Source organism: Dryobates pubescens, chromosome 17 (assembly GCF_014839835.1).
Source record: "Dryobates pubescens isolate bDryPub1 chromosome 17, bDryPub1.pri, whole genome shotgun sequence".
Taxonomy (NCBI): Eukaryota; Metazoa; Chordata; class Aves; order Piciformes; family Picidae; genus Dryobates; species Dryobates pubescens.
Genome location: NC_071628.1, coordinates 19887316 through 19910370, shown reverse-complemented (window position 1 = coordinate 19910370; position 23055 = coordinate 19887316). Strand labels below are relative to the sequence as shown.

The 23055-nt window shown below is 40.2% G+C and overlaps 1 protein-coding gene across 4 annotated transcripts in view; it reads right to left on the bottom strand.

Annotated features, from left to right (window-relative positions):
- The window catches only part of TMEM266 (transmembrane protein 266), an 88832-nt gene that overhangs the window by 36121 nt on the left and 29656 nt on the right, over positions 1-23055 (bottom strand). For all 4 annotated transcript variants that reach the window (XM_054168912.1, XM_054168915.1, XM_054168914.1 and 1 more), the window contains exons 6-7: positions 12650-12804; positions 6618-6691 (exon numbers count right to left, since the gene is read on the bottom strand). In XM_054168912.1, the coding sequence (XP_054024887.1) occupies positions 6618-6691; positions 12650-12804 (229 nt within the window). The remainder of the gene's footprint in view (positions 1-6617; positions 6692-12649; positions 12805-23055) is intronic.

Below are 23055 nucleotides of genomic sequence, written 5' to 3'. Positions count from 1 at the left end.
CCATCTTCCAGTGTGCCTGCCCTGAGATACTAAATTACCTGCTCCAGCATGCACTAACCCCAGGCCACCAGAGCACAAAGGAACACGTTAGGATCTTTAACTGATATGTCCTTCTGTTTCCAGTGCACCCTCCAACATGTGGTTTCTCTTCAAGGCTCTGGAAGGAAATATTTAACTACTGACCTCCTAGCACAAAACACTCCCTGTGTACCATAATCTGTAACTGCTGTGGCTCTATTACCATATGTGGTCACATAAAAATAATTGCTGCACAAGCTTGGTGACACTAACAGACATGAGTGCAGTCTGAGCATTTTCACTGCCTACCACAAATATTACTATGATATCACACAGTATCCAAACTCACCTTTGCAAAGACACAGCAATTCTATTTGTTCATGTGTTCTCTCATAATATTCATTCTTAGAATATGGAGACAATTAATTTTAAATTGACAGCTCTGGATATACTGGAAAGGGCTTTTCAGGCATGGAAGATGCAGAGTGTAACCATAAGGTAAATGCAGATCCCCTCTGGGCATGATTACACCAGAGCTAATCCTTATCTTTGAAACGCACCATGTACAAGGTGCTGGACTGTCACTACAGAGATGAAAGCACAGATGAAGTGCTGGTAAAGCACATCACTTAAGTCAGGTATATTCTTGGAAATTAAATGGACAGACTGCCATTTCAGGAAGCTGTCTAGCTAAATTCCTAGACCCCTACAAAACCATTATCTCTGGTAACTATCTTGTGGGGAAAAAAAAAAAGGCTGAATGTATACAGAATGAAATTAAGCATCCAGAGAATCACAGAACCATTGAATTGCTAGAGTTGGACGGGACACCTCATGGATCAGCCAGTTCCAACCCCCTTGCCATAGATCAGGTTGCTCAGAGCCACATCCAGCCTGGCCTTAAAAACCTTCCACCACCACCCTGGGTAACCTGTTTCAGTGTCTCACTACCCTCCTGGTGAAGAACTTCTTCCTAACATCCAATCTGAATCTACCCATCTCTATTTCTGTTCCATTCCCCCTAGTCCTATCATTACCTGAAAACTTAAAAAGTCCCCCACCAGCTTTCTTCTAGGCCCCCTTAAGATACTCGAAGGCCACAATAAGGTCTCCTCAGAGCCTTCTCTTCTCCAGACTGAACAGCCCAGACTCTCTCAAGTCTGTCCTCACAGGAGAGGTGCTCCAGCCCTCTAAGCATCCTCATGGCCCTTCTCTGGACACCTTCCAGCACCTTCAGATCCTTCCTGGAATAGAGGCTCCAGAACTGGAGGCAGTACTCCAGGTGGGGTCTCACCAGAGTGGAGTCGAGAGGGAGAATCACCTCCCCCGACCTGCTGGCCATGCTTCTCTTGATGCAGCCCAGGATGTGACTGGCTTTCTGGGCTGCAAGTGCACACTGGTGGCTCATGTTAAGCTTCTCATCCACCAGCACCCGCCAGGTCCTTTACTTCAGGGCTGCTTTCAAGCCAGTCGCTGCCCAGCCTATATCAGTGCTTGCGATTGCCCCGACCCAGATGCAGGACCTTGCATTTGGTCTTGTTGAACCTTACGAGGTTGGCTTGGGCTCACCTCTCCAGCCCGTTGCGGTCCCTCTGGATGGATCCCTTCCCTCCAGCGTGTCTGCTGCACCACACAGCTTGGTGTCATCAGCAAACCTGAGGGTGCACTCAATGCCACTGTCCATGGCACCAACAAAGATGTTGAACAAGACTGGTCCCAGTACTGATCCCTGCGGGACTCCACTTGTCACTGGCCTCCACTTGGACATGGACCCATTGACAGCCACCCTTTGGGTGAGGCCATCAAACCAGTTCTTTATCCACTGAATGATCCATCCATCACCAGCTTGGAGACCAGGATGTCATGCAGGACAGTGTCAAAGGCTTTGCTCAGGTCCAGGTAAATGATGTCAGTTGCCTGGCCTTTGTCTCTCAATGTTGTGACCTTGTCATAGGCCACCAGGTTTGTCAGGCAGGATTTGCCCTTGGTGAAGCTGTGCTGATTGTGCCCAGTCACCTCTTTGTTAGTCTTCTGCCTCAGCAGTGCCTCCAGGAGGATCTGCTCCATGATCTTACTGGGCACAGAGTTGAGACTGACTGGCCTACAGTTCCCTGGGTCATCCCTTTTTCCTTTTTGAAAATGGGGGTTATATTTTCCCTTTACCAGTCAGTGGGGACCTCCCCAGACTGCCATGACTTTTGGAATATAATAGAGAGTGGTTTAGCAACCTCATCTGCCAGCTCCCTCAGCACCTGTGGGTGTATCTTATTGGGACTTGAACACTTTCAGGTTCTTCAGATGGTCACGAACCTGATCTTCACTCACAGTGGGCAGTTCCTTTTTCCAGTTCCTGCTATTATCTTCCATTATTCTGGAAGTGTGGCTGGAGCCCTTACCAGTGACGACTGAGGTAAAAAAGTCATTGGGAACCTCAGCCTTCTCCATGTCGCTTGTCACCAGTTCACCTGTTTCCTTTCTGAGGAGGCACACACCTTCCCTAGTCTTCTTTTTACCATTAAGATACCTATAGAAATTTTTACTACTCCCCTTGATCTCCCTGGCTAGATTTAATTCTAACTGAGCTTTAGCTTTTCTAACCAGGTCTCTTGCTCAGGCAGCTTCCTTATATGCATCCCATTCTACCTGTCTTTTCTTCTACTCCTTGTAGAGTTTCTTTTTGTGTGAGAAGCTGCCACAGCTTATGGAAGATAATAGAATTAAGAGAAGATTATTATCCTTCTGCTCAGCTCTTTGAAGCATACAAAAAAAAAAAAGAAACCAAAGTTGCATTACCAATTTGCTGAATATAAGATTATGAATTTGCTATTAAAAATCCATACGGGAAGAACATTATCTCTTCGTTCTGGCATTTGGGATGCCTTCCCTTTTTAACATGACCCTAAGGTTCTGTATGGTCTTCCTTAGGAGATTTTATTCCTTCCAAGTACTGCTTGTTATTAAGAAGGAGTAAAAAGTCAGACTACTATGAACACTTCCTTTTAACACATAGGACGAGGAAAGTCTTGAGGTTTTATTGCCTCCTAGAACTGAACATCAAATATGCATTTAAGAACCATAGCTAATAGAACAAATGCTTTATCAGCTAGGACCCCAAACCTGGTCTTCTCATTTTGAGACTCATTTCTTGGATACAGATGCAGAAAATTAGTCACTATTCTATGATTGAATAACTTGAAGGACATCAGAAGACATGGCTACTCCTAGGGAAACACTCAAGTGCTGAAAGCTAGCAGAATGCCTGAGTGCTTGGCTGACTGAAGCACACACAGAGCAATGCAAACAACTAATACCAAAGAACTGAGTTCCTGAACACAAACACCCTCACCAGTCTTAGTGGACAAGCAGAACTGAACAAGAGCTGCAGAATCAAATACTTGTGGCAAGTGACAAGACTAAGAAAATACAAGCAGACTCCAATCCACTTACCAAAATACTGTGACACTTCCCATCTTCCTTCTTTCAGCCAACTATTACCAAGGCTGAATTTGCCCTCTTGACAGGGTGTAACCCCGGCATTGCCTTGCTGTTGGTACTGGTGTTTCCCCCCCAGTGTCTTTCTCTTCTCTTCTGTCTTAACATCTGGGTAACATTTGGTGCACAGACAAATCATAGTGATGTATTTAAACAAACACACAGAGTCATTGCCACTACTAAATCCTGTTTAAATACTTGGAAAACAGCAAAAGAGCTGATGTGCACTTCATTTGAATAAATATATTTTCATGTTGGAAAGTCACAGACAGTGACAGAATATAAAACTAACACAGTGCAATAAATTCCTTTAAGGCTTGTGGCTATAACACAAGCATAGAGAGAGCATGAAGATGCTGTGAGGAGCTACTTAATTTTCTTGGCAGCTGTTCTGCTGGCAGTTGGCAGCTTCTGGCACCTTTCTCCCTTCATTTTAACCAAGCAGAAAGTCAGTGCCTGTTTAACTCTGGCATGACAGGACTGCAATTACTTGCAATGTCTTCGGAGCACTAGTTTTCACATCAGTCATATTTTCCCCAAACATTCCAATTCTGTGCTGAAAGTTTTCTGCTTTTTAACAAGTCTTTTACAACTTTGTATTACTTATTCTCTAAGTTTGAGTCAAGGCCTTTATGAAGAATTGCATATCCTTACTTACAACTAATGTGAACCAAACTACAGAATAAAATATAAACATCCAAACTTCAGATATGGTACTTGCTAAGGAGACAACCCCTTCTGAACACAAGAAACACCAAATTCCTGATTTGAGGAAAAAGACACTGACTGAAGGACTAACCAATCCTCAGCCTTTGCCTGTTATAGCCAAACTAATGAAACCTCTACAAAATCATAATGGCATGAATATCCACAGACTGCAAAAATCTTACTATAACACATGATCTTAACAAATAGTTCCAAAGACAGCTGACCCCCAATACCGGCAATCAGAATGTAAAAAGTCCCCTGAAAGCACCAAAAGGGTGGGAAAAAGAGTTAGTTGCAATTTTTGCAGTATTTTGTAACTCTTGAAAAATCAGTTTTTTTATCTGAACAAGGACAATAATTAAACACTTTGTTTTCCCTCTGATGAGACATTTCCTGTGCTACTGGTCATTAAACCAACCTGGCACAAGACCAGCCCCAGTACACCTTCATTCTCTTCCCAATCTGTGGTTTTGGAGGAACATCCAAGACTCTATGGAGCCACCTCTGTTGCTATAACTCAATAAAGGACTCTGAGCTGCCAAATAAACCATACAGAAAAATATACCCTCCTCTCTGCACCTTATACGGCTGCCTTGTAACCTCATTTTTCTTTAGTGTAAATCACCTGTTTGGTTATGGTTTGGAAGTAAGATACTTTGAAAGACAGAAACAGATAATAAAATGAGAGGTAAGAGGTTCATAACAACTACAAACAGCCAGAAGACTAAGTAGTTCCAAATACCTAACACAGGGAGAAGGAGAAAAGCCAGCTCAGATCTCTGCTATTGTTCTCCTGCAAAACACTTCTGAACCAATTTATCCACTTATGTGGGTACTCTCAGTAGAACAGAACCAACTAATTTCTTACTTGGGACAGACAAGTACTGACTTTGAGGATCTGTCTTCACTGCCACAAACAAGTGACCAAAAATTGTCAGCATGTGAACTGGGCCACGGAAAGAGCAAGGCACTGCATCAGGATTTTAATTAGAGCAGTCGGTGGTACAAGTGAAAGAAAAAAGAACTTGAGACAATGCTACAGCAGAAGGAAATTGAGGACCACAGAAGTTCATTGTGAAATGAGCTCTAAAAGCGCTGAAGATCAGGTGAGTGTGCATATGTAGCCATGCTGCTAGCAGCAGACCTACAAGACGATCCCATTAGGAAACTCAGGATTACAGGGACCTCCAGGGTGCTAATCCCCACCAAAATAAGATTCAGGAGGACAGGGGAAATTATTTCTGTTCCGGGAATGGACTTCACCTAGCACACCTGAGTCTTCAGGAATTAGGATGCACCATTCACAAAGGAAAGCTTGAAACCTACAATCACCAAAGGACAAGGGAGAGTGACCATATCTATTGGTGGGACTGCAGCACCAAAAGGCTAGGATGCCAGGCAGTTTTAAGACCCCTGTCTGTTACCAAGGAATCCTTTCAGAAAATATCCACTGACAGTCTGGCAACACCAGCTACAAAACCCCTGTTAAGAGCAGAAATACAAAGTGACACATGTAAATAAATGTACTCCATCAACAGAACCATGGAAATATATCCCACAGAATGAAGACTTCAACATCTGTTTGGATTATGATATTTTCTCTTATGCAACTAGAAATAAAAAGTCCAAGCTGTCTTCCAACATAACAAACATTTTTTTCTGTGACAAGTAACACATCATAAGATGAAAAAAACAGCCTTAAAAATGTTTGGGGATATTTCAGGAGTAGTCTAGCTATCTCAATACCAATGATTTGGTTTTTTGGAACAAAGTTGAAAACTCTAACAGATGATGGCAATTTGGTCATTTTTTAGATCCTGACTTTACAGCCTTTCCCAATGCATACATCCATTAAAGATTTTGCAAAGAAATTCACCATTTGTTTCATTCTCTTATTGTGTCTATATGCAGCGACTTAGAATATCTTAACCACCTATCTAAATTGTGAGAGGAAGTATTCCCATTCTTAAAACAGACCTTTTTGTAAAACAAATAAACCAAAACCATGGATCTCCAGTCCTGAAGAATTATCTTATTCTTGTACTTAATACCCACTGACACTGCTAAGATTTCTGTGAGAACAAAAGGATGAAATTAGTCCTGTCCTGTGCCTGTAGTGATTTGGAGATTATTCTCTCTCTTTGTTTTCCAATTATAATTTCAAGACAATGTCTTGCATGGGTTTTTGTCAATTCCAGGCAAATGATAAATAGCTCTAATCTAAACAAGATCTTTTAGTTTGCTGAGTAGAAGCACCAATTGTTAAATTTATTTTTCTTAAATTACACTGTGCTACATTTATTTACAGTCAAATTCCTGTTAAACTCTTGCTAATTCCACTAGCAACATAAAAATACTTTGCAGTTCTGTATGTGGTGAAAGACTTTAATTATACATACCTCTGAAAAGAAAACAGACAGGATGACTAGGCTGATCCAGTGAATTACTCCTGCAAACTGTGAAGCACTTGAAACTGCAATTAACACAATACAACAAAGCAAATGTAGTAGAACACCACAACTTGTATTTAATATCATTAGTACTGCTACAACTTACATATGGGAAAAGCTTTCTTTCTTACATTTTGTAGTGGAAGTACCAGAAAGAGGATGGGATGTAATGGGACATGGAACTCCAGCCCTGTCAGCTGCTCACTCTAATTCAGGCAGTGTGTCAGCAGCCGCAGCAGCTGTTCTTTGGAGTTTTTACAGATAAGACTGCTCATAAGCAATGACATGTCTATTTTAGGTCTTTGATCCTCTGTCACTGCTCCATGCTCTCACTCCATGCGCTGCTTTAGTACGAGATGTGTGACTAAATCTTGTATACCTAAAAATCCAGAGTTAGAATTGTGTAAGGAAACAGAACGGTCTATTATTCCCATGTTATTCCTTGTATTCAGTCTTTAACAATTCATCTCAGAAAGTCAATAACTGTCTAGAACGGGTGCTTAAAAACTAATGCTCAGACTGAGCTTCAAAATACATTCCTATCATCTAAATAAATAACCTAGGTAGGAAGACTATTTTACAGCTCTCTGGATGTGGCATGAACAGCCAGGACCGGCTCAGAGTTTGACTCTAGGAAAACCACAGTGACAACAACACAGAAAGGACCAATGTTGTTAATGAGATCAAATCTTAAAGTATTAATTTAAAGGAGTTTACAATGTATCATCCATTTTATTTAGCATAACAAAGATAACATGACTATTTTTATACAGTCTATTTCAGGAAATGTGGCTGTCATACGAATAGCTCTGTCTTTAAGCAAATTTCTACAAAAACACTCAAGAAAGCTACTGTAAATTAAATAAAACTCCAAGTAATTGGTTAAGACACACAATTCCCTGTGTAAGCACCCTTTTTTAGAAAGACAGTGACCACTAAAATCTCTTACATTCACTTCCTTTCAAACTTGTCCATGAGAAGTAGGCTGTAAGGGGTAAGTTGACAGGGTCATATATGGAACTCTGGCTTCTATAAACTAACTTCATTTATGTGCTCCATGCATGCAGACTGTTGAGGTAGTTATTCCATTTTCAAACTGGAACAACTTTTATTCAAAGTCCTTTCAGGAATTGAGTGCCAGGAACACTCAATAAAACTTAACTGAGTTCATTAAAATATGATTTTACATAGCGCTAAAACATGGCATGGACACATACTAGGCTTGCATGGCATTACATCAGGCTTTCACTTGATTCAAACTTATTGTGATTGTAAGTAAAATGAAATAAAATCAGACAAATGAGTCTGTTCCAAATCTACATAAGAAACTCTATGATATGGGTTGCTTTTACGGATTTAACTGCATCGCTTGAAATCTGGATGAATCTTTAATACGCAAGTTCAACCAAAATTCTGTCATCAATGTTCCCTTCATTGCTGACAAAATAAAGCAGAAAGGTGAAGAGTTCCAATATATGAACTGTTAGCAATTCCTGCTCTGGAGATGACATGCTCTCAAATTTGGAGTAAGTCAATGAAAAGAAAACATTTCTCTCTGTATTTTAAGGCACTCATCAGTCTACTATCCCTATAGCAGGCAGATTATAAGTCTGTGTAGAATTGCACTTTTAGAGAATTACTCTGCAACGGCCAAGTTTAGGGCAATTTTGGATAGAGATGCAATGCCATGGTAGAATTAACTGACTTCCAAGAAAATACAAGACATGCACTAAATAAAGCATCCTAATTAAAAATTAAAACAGAATAAAACAGGAAGGGGAGGGGTATAGGAGGAAATCAAGATAGAAAAAAACCTGTTAACATAGGCTGCCACCAGGACTCTGAGAGCCAAGGCCCATCTGGGGCTTGATGAGAGACAGTTTGCTGTGATGCAGTGGAGGTACTGCTTAAAAAATGAAACAAATGAGAAAATATATTTAACTTTCCCAAGACACTGTCTTGATAGGGTGGCATAAAGCCTAAGAAATGGAAACCGTTTATAAGCAATTTTTCAAACAGCTGTGAATTGACAGAAGGCTCCAGCTGCCCCTCGGTGGACAAAAAGAGATACAGCAACCCTGAATTTGGAAAGCAAATCCATTTCTGATGCTGTGCCTACTGCAGTGGAGTGCTGAATGTGCTGCCAGACAGTGTGCAATGAAATTGTCAGTAAATTTGAAAAAGCCTTCCAAGTAAGAAGCTTTAGTACAAAAGTTGATTCACTAGCCCATACACTGAATGAGCACATTGGCTGCTTCCAAAACATTCTTTTTCAAAAAAGCAGTGAAAAAGCTACAAAGATGGGAGAAGAGTCTTCTTCAAGAGGTGCTCATCCCTGCTCTGTGGTGGTTTGGATATAGTTTCAGGCAAGGGAACAGAAATTCACATTTGTTGAACTTAGAACTTTTTTTAGCCACATAACACAGTAGCTAAAAGGCAAAAAAATCCTTGTTTCACTTTTTGCTTGTCTGGTTCCATGGGGAAGAAGTGACTGCAAATCCAGATGTTTTAAAGAAGATGGTTCAGTACAAAATGCAGACTATGGTCAACTTTGGTCTACCTCCTCCTCATTTCCCTCACTTCTACATCTCAAAATGTATATGCAGAAGGGGAGGGATGAAAAATAAATCCTGAAAAACCCCACATGGCCATTGTAGAAGCTTGTACTCCCAGCACTTGCTTTCAGTGGATGCTGGTCTTGACATCGATTTCCTGGCAGATACAAACTATACTGTTTCAACAAGGAGCAGAGAGTGCTCCTCACACGGTTTGGACAAGCCCTGAAGCTGTTCTTACGGAGGCACTGCTGCCCTCCAATACATTTTCTTTCCACGGGTAGGAAGCTATTCAGACAGGATCCAGACCTAGCAACCAATTGGACAGGAGTGGAGCTTTACAGCTTCACAGTTTGCAGGAAGGCCAGATACCTTTTCAGACACATCTCCTATAGCTAATTGCAGAAGGAGAACAATACTGAGATTTTTTTGTGTGTGTGTTGCTTTTGCCCAAAACTACTTAAGACAAGGAAGGAACAGGATGGTCTATATTTCTGAGGAGTGGGAATAGAACCTACCATGACTCTCTCTTTTTGAAAGTGATTTAATACACAATATGGTATTGAGATGTTATTTTGTTAGTGCACGTGAAGAGATTTGAAGATAGGACTAAAAAAGCTAATTATAGAAGACAGACCTATAATAAAAGGCCTCTTCTATGTTCCCTGCTTTCTGGGGTTTCTAATTCTGCCATGAATATGCTTTGTGCCAAAATGCCCTGAAAGGTCTCTGACTTTTTTCAGGTGTGTGACCTACACATTTGCAAATGTGCTCTCCATCACTGACAGTGACAATTTTGTGTATGGGAGAAGTACACAGTGCAACCAAAGACAGTACTGAAAGTATGAGAGGAAAATGATGCTCTCAAAATGTCACAGCCAAAGAAAACACCATGATTTGATTGTCCTTTTTGTTTGGTTGGTTGGTTTATTTTGTTTTTAAAGGAGACTTCCTAAGTAATTACAGTAGATTAGCCACTGTTATTATGAACAAAATTGGCAGTCAGGTGCAGTGAGATATCCTAATGCACTGGCTGATTTCATGTAGAATAAGGAATCATTTAAAACTGTAATTACATTTTTGAAAAACATAATTATAGCCTAATAGCTTTTTAAAACATTAACATAAATGACACATTCCTCATATGGCACAAGTGTAATGCTTGTATCAGCCCCTCCAAGATAGGCTTTATCGGATTTAAAAGAAAATAGAAGGTATTCATCTTAACAAAGGCAAGCAGCCTGTAGGGATCATCAGTTAACGTGCAAAGTAGCAAAAGAATGGCATGGGTCCTTCTTGGGTCTTGAGAAAATAACATACAGGTAGGGACACTCTGTGACCACTCAAATCACCTGGCTCAAACTAACGCCTACAGGTCATGCACAAGTTATTAAATGCAGGGCTTTGGAAAGAATATCACATGCATTACAGGAGCAAGGATCCTTAAAATAAAGACGTTAGAAGATTCTTCAGAAAATAAATAGTAAGAAAGCAGAAGCTTCCAGAGAGAAATTAACAGGAAGTATTTTTAAACTCCTTGGCTCTACAGGAAGTGACAATTCTCTACTTGAACAGAAAGATGTGGCATCTCAGTAAACTGCTAAAAGCTTCTTTCTCTATATATTTTTAAGGATTTACATCCATAATTGGCTTTCCTGAGTTCTACACCTGGGGTGGGGCAATCTCAAGTGCAAATATAGGCTGGGCAAGGAGAGGCGTAGGACTTGGGGGTGTCAGTTGTTAAAAAACTCAGCATGACCCAACAACGTGCACTGGCAGCCCAGAAGGCAACCACATCCTTGGCTGCCAAATCAAAAGAATTGTGACCAGCAGGATGAGGGAGGTGATTCTGCCCTTCTGCTCTACTTTTGTGAGACCCCCACCTGGAGTACTGTGTCCAGTTCTGGGGCCCTCTACACAAGAAGGACATGGAACTGTTGGAGCAGGTCCAGGGAGGGCCATAAAGATGATCAGAGGGCTGGGGCACCTTCACTGTGGGGACAGGCTGAGAGTTGGAGCTGTTCTACCTGCAGAAGAGAAGACTCTGGGGAGAATTTAAGAGCAGCTTTCCAATGCCTGAAGGAGCCTACAAGAAAGCCAGAAAGGGACTTTTTACTAGGGCTTGAAGTGATAGGATGAGAGGGAATGGATTGAAGCTGGGAGGAGGGGAGATTTAGACTGGATACGTGGAAGAAATTCTTTCCAGCAAGGGTGGTGAGACATTAGAACAGACTGCCCAGGAAGATCATGGATGGCCCCTCCCTGAAGGTGTTCAAAGCCAGGTTGGATGAGGCTCAGAACAGTGTGTGCAGCATAGACACAGAGAAATTCAAACGGGCAACGGTGTATAAAGACATCTTAGCCATTTGTTCCTCTTACAAGGTTTATAAAAATGTCTGCAATTACTAATAAAGTCCTCTAAAGTTATCAATATATTGCAACACCTACATAGACAGTGAAATCTAACTCCACCAATATCAACCATCAAAAATAAAAGGACTTCAGAGTAAGTTCACTGGCTCAATTTGAAGTTGTCATAGAAAATACCAGATGACTCTTTCATGCTATATTACTCCTGCATTTATGGGACTGCCTGAACCCCATCACTGCCACTTCAACGTATCTGAGACTGTATGGAAATGCTAGAGGCTGCTCTTCAGCATTTAGCATAAGGAAAAATGATGTAACTGGTATTTGTGTTCCTATCAGCTTTGTATCATAAAAGGGGGAAAGAGAAAAGGAAAAGGAAAAAAAGGAGGGAGAATACAGGAAAACCAGAAGGGGAGGGGGTGGGGTGGAGATTAACTGGGAAAAAAACACAAGATCAAAATTTCCACTGTGGAACCTGTGTAGAGTGAATTCAGACAAAGCAAAACTCCCTTTAAACTATTATTTGACTTTCACTGTATTAGCAAAATAGAATGGAAGTCTTTATCATTTCTGTGCATTAAAGATAGGAAACTACAATTTCAATTCCTACTCACCTCAGTAAAAGTTAATTAATCACAGAGACTACCAAATCTGTCACAAGCAAGTTCATCGTTTCTGTCTATCCATGTGAAAAGTATCAGACATTAATCAGGCATAAATGATCTTTCTTCTGTGTATACAGTGTCTGTAAAAGACAGACCTTTTCAAGTACTCATGACACCAGTATGTGCACATTTCTGTATGCACACTCTGCTTGCATCCGTTATAAAGCTGTCCTGTACTGGATTTTGTCAGCTAAGTAAGGAAGAGACTGACTTCACTATACCAGAGTTCCACAAAACCAAATTTCTTAACCTAGCCTAGCAATCATTTAAATGATAGGGGAAAAAAATCCCCACCATCCTCCCCCCTTCAAAAACCTCCCAGCAAGTTAAGCTTTTATTTAATCAAAATTTAAAAAAATAAAAATTAAAAAATTAAAATCCTCCTACTCACACTGGAGAAGCTTTATATCTATTAGGAGTTCCAGAGTCAGAAGAATCACCACCAATACTACACAGGCTACCAGGAAACTGTTGAGACTTGCACTGAGTAAAAATACCTGCCACACAGCTGCTCGTCTCCCACAGCACGGTTTTAGCCAGTTAGATCTAAGGAAATAAAATTAAGAGGAAAAACAAGAAAAGAAAAGAAGTAGTAGTGAAAAAGGAAGAAAGCTGAAGAGAAGCAAACTCAAAATTACACCCTCTGCTCTTATGGAAACACTCAGCAATAATGCACAACAACTTTGCAAAACTCCCTTTTATTGGCTTCTTTACCAGAAGTATTTCATAAAAACATTCACCCTGGGGATCCTGCATGTCTCTCTGAGCCTCTGGAGCCTATCAGTATTCAAGTGCCTTCCAAGACACTGAGTAATACAACCCTAATCATCATACTCTTCTGCTTTCTTCCTATCTTGCTATTTTTCACGTTTCATTTTGACATACATGCTGCATTCACTGGTCTGTGAGTACTAAGGCACACAGGACTCTGCTACTGGGTTACAAACTGATGATGATGCTTTTCAAGAATTTCTCTGCTACTCAATTTTAGGGTCATACACCTTTATCCCTGTTATAGTAGAAGACAAATCAGACAAGAGCTGACAAATTTGGTTTGCAACAATCAGTCTAGGACATCATGGAAAAGAGTAATAGGGGTGTGGAAAACACCAAGGAGCTATTGCTCATTGACTCCACAGCTACACCCATCCTAGCAAATACACACAGCCTGGAGAAGTTTCAAACCACTCACTCAGGCTGTCTAGCTTGCCTAACTCATAGCAATCTGCTTATGGATCAGGCCAAAAAGGACTTTCCCAGAGTAGCATAGTTTTGAGGATAGCATATGCTGCATAACCTACTTTAGACAAGGCCACCTTGTTTTGGAGGAAAAACAAGATGAAGGAAGCAGAAGAAACTAAGAGGACCAGAACTGTGGAAGGAAGTGAATGAATCAGTAACTGTTGCACTAGTTTTGCACTAATGCAGATACACATTTTCAAGTGAGTCGCTTTAAAAATAAATTAATTAATTTTCTTTTGAAAGCATCTGTAATAGAAATAAGTAACAGTAGAATACACTTCAGAACCATAAAGCCCACCCTGGTACTTTTTTTCCCCTCCTAAAACCCACCCTCAGTTTTACTTTGATACAGTACTGTATCATTTCTCATCATAGTGTTTTGTAATGCTCTTGTACTGGCACACTTCTGGAAGTTCTGATGCTTGCCTGACACTGTATATTTTCAAAGCACTGTAAATACTCATTAGCTAATAAAAAGCTGCCATGATTGATTGACTAGGGCATAAAAAGCTTCAGGCACACAGAATTGTGGTGCAATAACAGCACTGTCTGAACTGAAATATCAATACAAAGAAATCAATGGTATACAAGGAGATGTGATGATACTGATCAATTCAACATAAGCAGCTCTAAAGTCAGTAACTCATGTTATAATCAAACACTTGGAAAAACACCATAAAGTATTCCCTGACATATCCACCCTCAAAAATGATGGAGAAAGTGATGCTAAGCACTGCTCACATACTTTCAAGCAGCTTCTCAGAATTAAGCATATCAACTAAATACTTGTATTCAGGCTGTCTGATTACCTGACCTCCTCAAACGACTCTTAAAACTTCAGAGAAGATTTGACAAGTGCTACTATCAGGAGCTTGCCCTGGTCTGAATACAGAATGCGCTAGGATTTTAAAGATGTATTTTTAAGATAGAAGAAGAAAACTCAAACCATTGGGATAGGGCACTTTTGCAAACTTGATATTTTAATTAATTTTATTTATACCATTTCAAAACAAGGTAATTTGTCTTTAATGAATATGTTGATTTGGGGTTTGGGGTTTTTATTAGATCTTTCTAAAAAGAACATTAGGGATTAGCCCTATTTAAATAGCAGAGGTTTTATTTTTAGTCTCTTCCTACATTTACCTTTTTTCCAAAAGGCCTATCTTGTCAGCATTTTTATATTGCAGGACAGATTTTTCTCTTTCCTATTCTCAAAATGATCAGTAGAGGGCCTAAGTACATTCCTGTAAAAACTACACAGCTATAAGTACCAGTACGAATAAATCAACTATGACACTCAGCACACATCACATACAGCCAGGATAATCATTATTGAAGTCAATTATTACTTACAGAACGCTAAAGAAAATGTAGTGTTATTCTGTCTGTGCAGTACTAATATTCCACTGATCCCAAAAAGCTTCTGAACAAAACTACCTGTTTATGACTGGAAAAGCAATCAACCTAAGATGTCAAATTTAGATCAAATGCATGTTTAAACCTATACATCCCTCATAAAATACATAAATAGATTTCAAAGACACGCAAGTGCTTGACATTTAAGCACTGAAAAACCACCTCCAGTTTCCAATCTTATTATACCAAGGTGGATTTGTTTATCATTTGTCCTGTGAATGGATAGTGATCATCATGTTCACATCACTGCCTAGCACATCTCTTCTCAGACCTCCTCCAAGTCCTCTGAATCCACTGAAATTAACAATCACCCTGTGCTCTAAAAGCAGCACTGAATGGTTTCTTTCCTAGGTGGCTGCTTAGCTAGCTCATTCCCTCCTACTTCTATACTTCTATGTAGTCATTCTTGATCTTGCCTTGGGTTGTTGAGTTTTGATAGTCTGGTTGGGTTGGTTTGGTGTTTTTTTCCTTTCCTTTTCTTTTTTTCCCCCCCTAACTTCTTCATTCTTGCAAAGGATGGACATAAAAGGAACTACTAATCCAGCTATAAATGTGTTCTAGATAAACCTGTTGACAAGCCAATGAAACGACCCCTAATAAATAACCTTGCAATCTTCTTAGCAGAGTAGTATCTCTCTCTGCTAAGTATCTCTCTCTCATGCGTAAGAGCTCATTCATTCAACAGATGAGAAATCTGGTACCTGGGCAAAACAAATCCCTACCAGAACTAGCGTAGGTTCAAACTTACCTTCCAAATCCTGCCCATTTTCCCTGCAATATTGCAAAGCTACACTAAATTCAAAGCTCAGATTAGAAACCCAGCTACACAGAATCTTCCAACAAAAGAGAACTTATACACCTCTTTCACCCCAGAGTTAAACAAAAACAAAACAAACAAACAGAAGTTTAAGACCAAATAATTAAAAAAAAAACAAAAGATGCTGTATTTTCTTCAGAGAGTAAGTTCAATAACTGCTGGTGTCTTGTGTGTTGTCTGTGGATGCCACCATGCATTGTGTGGAACTAAGTACAACTTAGGACAATTCACTGTGTTACTTCACAAAGGTTCATTAAGTAACTCAGTTACTTTGTCTCTAGAACAGCAATGTTATTTGCCTTTCTTACAATGTCTGGTTGAAGGAAATAAAGGTACTAGCATAAGAATTTCCCGTTTGATGGTGATATAGGGCTGTACAGTTCTGTTATGAGACATAAAAATGTATTTAGTGGAATTTTACTGGGGTAATTCTTTTTAAAGATACTTTCCCACATGGTTTTGTGGAAAACCAATCTGTCATCATGACTGCTAGTTTTATTAATAAACAACTTGGAAAAATGAACATAAGGCAAAACTGGAAAAGGTTTACCATATTTGTTTGGTAAAGAACCACTACAAACAATTTGTTCAAGCTGTTAACAGCTGTCACTGTTTTTATTTTTCTGGTCTTGCAAACAAATACCCCAAAATCTGCATTATACCTTACCCTGTCCTTTTCCTTCTGGCTAAACAGCAAGTGTTTGTATCTCACAGGCTGGCTATGATCAGAAAACAGAAGGATGGATGAGATCCAAATCCCTACGTGAAGGAGTAGAAAGGCCGTGGTCAGGAAGTGACAGGAACAGAGAAAGGCTAAGTAACAACACAAGATCTGGCTGAGACAAAACAGACAGCAGAACCTCACAGCAGGCTACCGGTAGCAGCTGCAGGCCTTGAGCAACAAAACGGAACAGAGAGAGCTCTGTGTGCCTTGTCTGGAGTCCTCTCACAAGTTTAACTACAGAAGTTTAATCACTGAGAGCAACTGTCGGGAAAAGAAGTCCATCGGCGAGGGGGGTGAGGGAAAGACTCGCAGCAATCAATATGATTGATAAGCAAGCTTCAACTTTATTGTTCAAAAGCACGGCTTATAAAGCATCTCAGCTAAATATGCACAAATGTCATTATTCTATTGGCTATTAGTCCAGGGTTACATTATAATGTTCAACCTCCTTGCGGTTAGGCCTACGTGCAACTTCACAAGTTCTTTCTCAGTAGTCCTTTGTCTAACATATACTTTGTTTCACATACTGTTATCTTGCAAGCAGCTGCAAGCACAGCCACAAGGCTATGGTGGCCTTGCTGCATCAGCACACTAGCTTACTGTGAGCAGTAAACAACAAGATGGAGTCCGGCCTACACTTTTTGTTCAAGCAGCTGTTCCATAGAACCATGTCCCTGCAGTTCAAGCCATTCCTCAACAAGCAACCTCATCCCTTTTTCCCCCTAAAAGTTTTACTATTTCAAATTTCACAGTATTTCCTGGAGGACTGCTACCAAAACTCTGCTACTCCAACAGCAATAAAGAACCTTCAAGCTTACTGCCCAAGCTCACACCTAGGCAGTTCATACCTATTTACTCTTGTGCCAGTATTGATCTTTAGTTTGATTAGCTTTTTCCCCTTGTTGGCATTTTGTCCATGATGCATTTATACACGGCAATGGCATCTACTTATGGAATTTAATTGAAGTCCATGCTTTTTTGTAAAACAGACACTCAGTGTCTATTCAGTCCTAGTAGTCTCTTCTGCATGTGAATACTGACAACTAGAGTGGGACACAGCATTTTGGAATGGGTTTAATTACATGAATGCTTCTCAGCTCTTATCTGTAGCCCTTCATGTTTTCTAGGATCATCTGTGCCTGCTTCATAAACGTGTAACATTGTCTGTTCATTGACATCACATAATTACTTGGTGTGTTACTCCTCTCATTAGAAAATTGCTTATTAGCTGTTCCTGTTTTATGCAAAGGTCTTTAGCCAAATATTAACATCATGCTCAAAACCAACCTTTAAGAAACATAACAACAGCAGCCATACAAGGTTAGAACAAAGTCTTGGTGTACTGCCTCAAATAGCTGGCATGTGCAGATCACAAAACATTAGAGGTTGGAAGGGACTTCCAGAGATCACCAAGTCCAAGCCCCCTGCCACTCAGGGCAGGCTGCACAGATGTGTAAGGACACAGCAAACAATGCTTTCCCTTAAAACTCTCACCACATCCAACTATTTTCAACATGGCTTCCTGAGACAAATGTGGTTTCTTAGATTCTATTTAGTAACCTACAATGAATTTCTCTTACACAAACTTGCCCAAGCTCCCCTTAAGGTTAGGTAAGTTATTAAGCAGTAACACACATTCTGCCCTCTGTGCAAAAAGCAACTTCTTTTTACATCTTTCAAACTACGCCTTAAACTATTAATGTACCCTAGCACCTGGACTAGGAGATGTGGGAAGGCATCAAACCTTGCTTTAACCACTCGTTCTGTAATCTCACATTAGCTTTTTCTTTCTGAGATTGAAGAGTCGTAGCACAGACAGGACTCCAAAGGAAGACACATCACATCTTTGATCACTGTTTTCCTTTGAATCTTTCCCAGTTCCATTGTATCTCCCATATCCTTTTTGACACTCATGTTCAAGATTTGGGCAAATCTTGGCTACACAGAGGCACAACAGCAGACTCTTTAATCTCTACTGCTTTTCCTGATGAACTTTAACACCTGATTTGCTTTCAGGCCACTGCTCAGCATTTAGCTGATCTTCACTGGACCCTCCTTCCACACCAATATTCCTCTTTTCCATATTTCTGCTTTGTCCTATTGCTTATCTGTAATTTCTGCACCAAGCTCTATCTTCTCCAGCTTAGATTGTTAGGCCAGATAAATTAAGACCCATGTTGTTTCCAGTCTCCAATAAAGAATTTTGCTAACAGTGGTGTGTGGGATACAACTACTACATTCCTAGGCACAAAAAGTACTTGGGAAAAGCAAGCTCTGTAGGAAAAATACAGAAAAATCTACAAATCAAAAGAGTCTGAAAAATCACCAAGCTAGAAAATTACGTGGGTTTTGGTGTGTGTGTGATTTTTTGTTTTATTTTTTTTAAACACACTCAAAGGATTTAGGTACTAGGATAAACACAGTAATGAACTGTTCTGGAAAACACCAGTTATGAAGATAAATACATGAAAGGATCTGTATAGAAAATAAGATTTATCTGAATTGTTGAACATCTCTGTAAAATAGCCACAAATTTCATGTGTTTTCTAGTGAAGAGTTGGTCACCTCACAGGTTCTGTTGTGCTGAATGCTCATTTTCTGCTGCAGTGCAGGTCTTAGTCTTGGACCAGAGCACAGAGAGTAGCAGTGATATAGTACTGCACAAAGAACAAATCCGCACTACAGTCTCATTCACTCTATTTTGCTGTTTTGTACCATCCTCCCGGATTCAAACTGTGGCTGGCAGTGGAAAATAAATTAAAAAGTCTCTGGTAAATATAAAGAGCTTGCTCACTACATGAAATCGTTCTGCCCTCCAAAACCTTTGCACTTCATTTCGAGCTCAGACCTCATGTATCAACATCATGAGCTCTAGGACCTGCATGAGGTACACAGAACTTTTCACTAAAAAGACTGGTTCTAATTATGCTGCTAGATAAAGACAAGAAAAGCAGGAAACAGGAAAAATGTGAGAGTCCAAGCAAAATACCTCAAAGAGATCAAAATCAAAATATTAATATGAAAACCAGAAAGAATAGCATCTGCTTGGTGGAATTAGAGAAGACAGGATTGGTGAACACATTCATCAGCGAAAGCTCTCAACCAATTCAAAATGAAAAGCTCACAACTTTCCTATGTCGATATCTGAACCTCTGCAAATATGTTCAGTTTTGCCTTCCATTCCTTTTCAATCCCTTCCTATAGTCTTCAGTTTTTCAGATACTTCTACTGTTTAGTGCACTTTCTATATGGGACCAGACAAATCAAAGGCTATGAACAGATGATCATAACTGATTAAATTACAATGGCATGATTATTTACAGCTGATGTCAAGTGAATCACATTAGCTGTAGGAACTCCCAGCCCTGACAGCTGTTGATGTAGAACAGTATTTGAAACAATTGTCATATTCCAAATTTGCTTAACATGCAGAAATTCCAGAGCTGCAATTTATCAAGGGACAGGCTCACTGCCTAAATGCACATTCACAACACAAAAAAATGCAGCCCTGTTGTGCAAGTGTCAGTAAATTCTTTTAGAATTGTGAACGGTATCTCCTAATTGGAACTTAAGGAAAACACAGGAAGGAGAGCTTTTCCCTATCTCTATTTGTCTTAGCACATATAGTTTTGTTTTGGTTTTTTCTCAATTATTCTTCATAGGTTTTTTTGGTCATTGATCCAAAAACAGAAGGGAAAAAGTAATTTTTGGAAAACAGAATACTTGATTGGAAAAAACAAACAAACAAAGAGTGACACTTAAAGGTAACGCCTACATTTAAATTCTCCTTAGCTTTCTGGGTGATTAGTCTCCTTTAAGAAACGTTTACATATTTTCATGCAATCCAAGTTCCACCCAGACACAGCCTCTCCAATAAAGTCACAGACACCAAGAAAACCAGCAACTCCACTGGCTGCTTTTTGTGTGTGAATATCACCTAATCTCTTGCAGATACATCAGAAGTGTAGACCATGTGTTCTTCCCGGCATCCAAGGCACCTTTTTTTTTGTTTTTTTAAATTACTTTTTCTCATACACTTGTCCAGCCTATGCCTCAATCATTACTACAGTGTCTAAGCATGGAGTACAGTGCAGAACAGCATTTGCTAAGGACAATTCTAACAAGTTAACTGCAGGGCAAATCAGCAGGACGAAGTAATGAACATCACGCTCACTTTGGTTTTGAGAACCAAGCTACTATTTCGTCACAGTGCTGCTGTGGTCACAGTGCTGCCATGAAGAGACCTATTTTTATAAAAAGAATGCTTATAATCACATAAACCAAAAAAGTGTTTTGGTTACATATTGCTGGTATTTATGAGAACAATTCCTTTACCTGAAGAGTAAGACCCATAGCTCTATTAACACCCAGCATCTCAGCCTCACTGCACCTAGAAAGTCAGCCAGAAGCAAGAACCCTCCTACCTCACGAGAAGAGACCACAGGCATCTCACTCTTCTCCAGTGCAAAGGTGGCAATGCCAGCCCAGCTACATGATATTAGTGCGAATATTTGCAGTGCTGATTCCATGCGACTTAAACAACTTCCATCACATAAATCTTTGTACTTTCCCTATTTGAGAAGTCTACAGAGGAAAAAGAATTTTTGCTTAATACACATTAGAGGACAACACATTTTGTGTTTTGAATTTGCAGGAGAGTGGAAAAGTTTTTCCTTGCCTGATTACCCTTTCACCACTTACAGGTGTACTTCAGGGACAAGCTTAACACACGGCCTCATCCACAGTCTGTCCTTTGTTGCTTAGCACAGGGATCAGTTTTGTAAACTACATTTCTGACAAAAACAGTCCAGTGTTCAAAGAACTCCTTCAAAAACACTGATAAATGGGAACTGACTGCCCTGAGCACTTAATATGATAAGAGCAAAGACTCATCAGACTGCACAAAGTAAGAATTTTTTTTCTTTAAAGACAGAGGAACATCGATTTACATAGACTAACAAAAGACAGACCATACATTTTCCTTTCTTTTTGCTTTTCCTCTTCTTTTGTTCTTTCATTTCTTGTGGGAGGGATAGCTAGTTTGATGCCATCTGAGAGTATCCAGGCACACAAAGAGGGCTGAGCTATGACCCACCAATTCCTGGTTGCCTATTAATATGGAGTTTAGTGAGGGAAGAATTCTCTCAAATGGAACAAAGCACCTCTAGTCAGTAACCAGGTCAGTTTGGACCCTGAACACCTTCCGGACTTCAAGGAGGGAAGTTAGTGGTATGCCTTGGGTTGTGCACAGCCAAATCATTAAATTAGAACACTTCTTTATTACCCACTCATTCACCTCTAGTCTGACGTGTCTCTTGTTGTTCTGTGTGTGGAGATGGAGTGTGACAACCTGGAACTAAGGATTGTGGAAAACTATGTTGAAAACCACAAGGTCACGGACAGATGCAGCTTGTAACAACAACTCAGCCTTTTCCAAGCACAGGGATGTGTCACACACTACTGCTGCAAAGACCTGCAGTTATAATGACCACAACTTGCCTAGACCAGCTACAGATCTAGATCAAGAAAGCCAATAAGGAATATGTACAGGTCGTATGCCATACTGGTACCTTCCCTGAAATTCTCAGGGAAAGGTATACAGAAGGTAACACTTGGGAGTCTGCAACAAAGGCAGACTGCTAGGGATGGGAAGATGAGTCCTACATCACCTTTTGGCACTCTGGCATTAGCAGCATCTTCTGGTATCTCCACCTGCAAGCTGTACAGCAGCAGCAGGGTTACCAACCTTTGCAGTTACTAATATGGATGCTGTCAGGAAGTACAGGGACTTCACACTTTCTGCCACCTCCTGTGCTGCCTTTCCCACAGTACTCTCTTCATACAGGAGGGAGAAGCAGCTGACAGTTCCTGTACCAAACAGACCTGACCCACTCCTCCTTACTCAGGTGGAATGCAGTCACATCTAACAACACAATGAGAAAGAAACGACACCACTTTCATAAACCCAGACATACTCCCAACCAAGCCATGAGGTGGTATGGGGACAAGATTTTCCTTTTACTGATGGGCTTCTGCAGCTCAGCTCTGCTTCTAAATTTCACAGGACATCAGTTGCAATCAGTGCTTCCGAAAGGAAGAAGCCACAATTCCCACAAGGTAGATGCAACCCTGGGGCTCAGTTGAACATACACAGCCAAAAATGCATTGAGACATACAAACTAAAGTTGAATTTTCTTCAGAGAATCCTCTCTACAGCTGGGAGGTCTGGATGGCACCTGCATATTTCCATTCAAACTGATAAACCCACAAAAGAAGTCTGTGTGAAGGAAGAGTTCTCTGCTGAGGAAAAGAATGACAAGCTTATTTGCACGCTTAATACTGCAAAGCTGCTCAAATGGTTACAATGAGAGATCTGTGCACTTTGGCACAGTGAAGAATTGAGCTTCAGATCATAAAAATCTATAAAAATGCATATTTGAACCAATCTGGTATTTACTGAGCACCAAAATAGCCTGAGGGTTACACCTGCATACTCAAATTAATTTTCAAGTGCCTCTTTTGCTATGCACGCATTTTATGTTACGGTTGTACCATACTTGTATAACCTACTTGAAATGTATTTCCCCTTGTTTGGAGT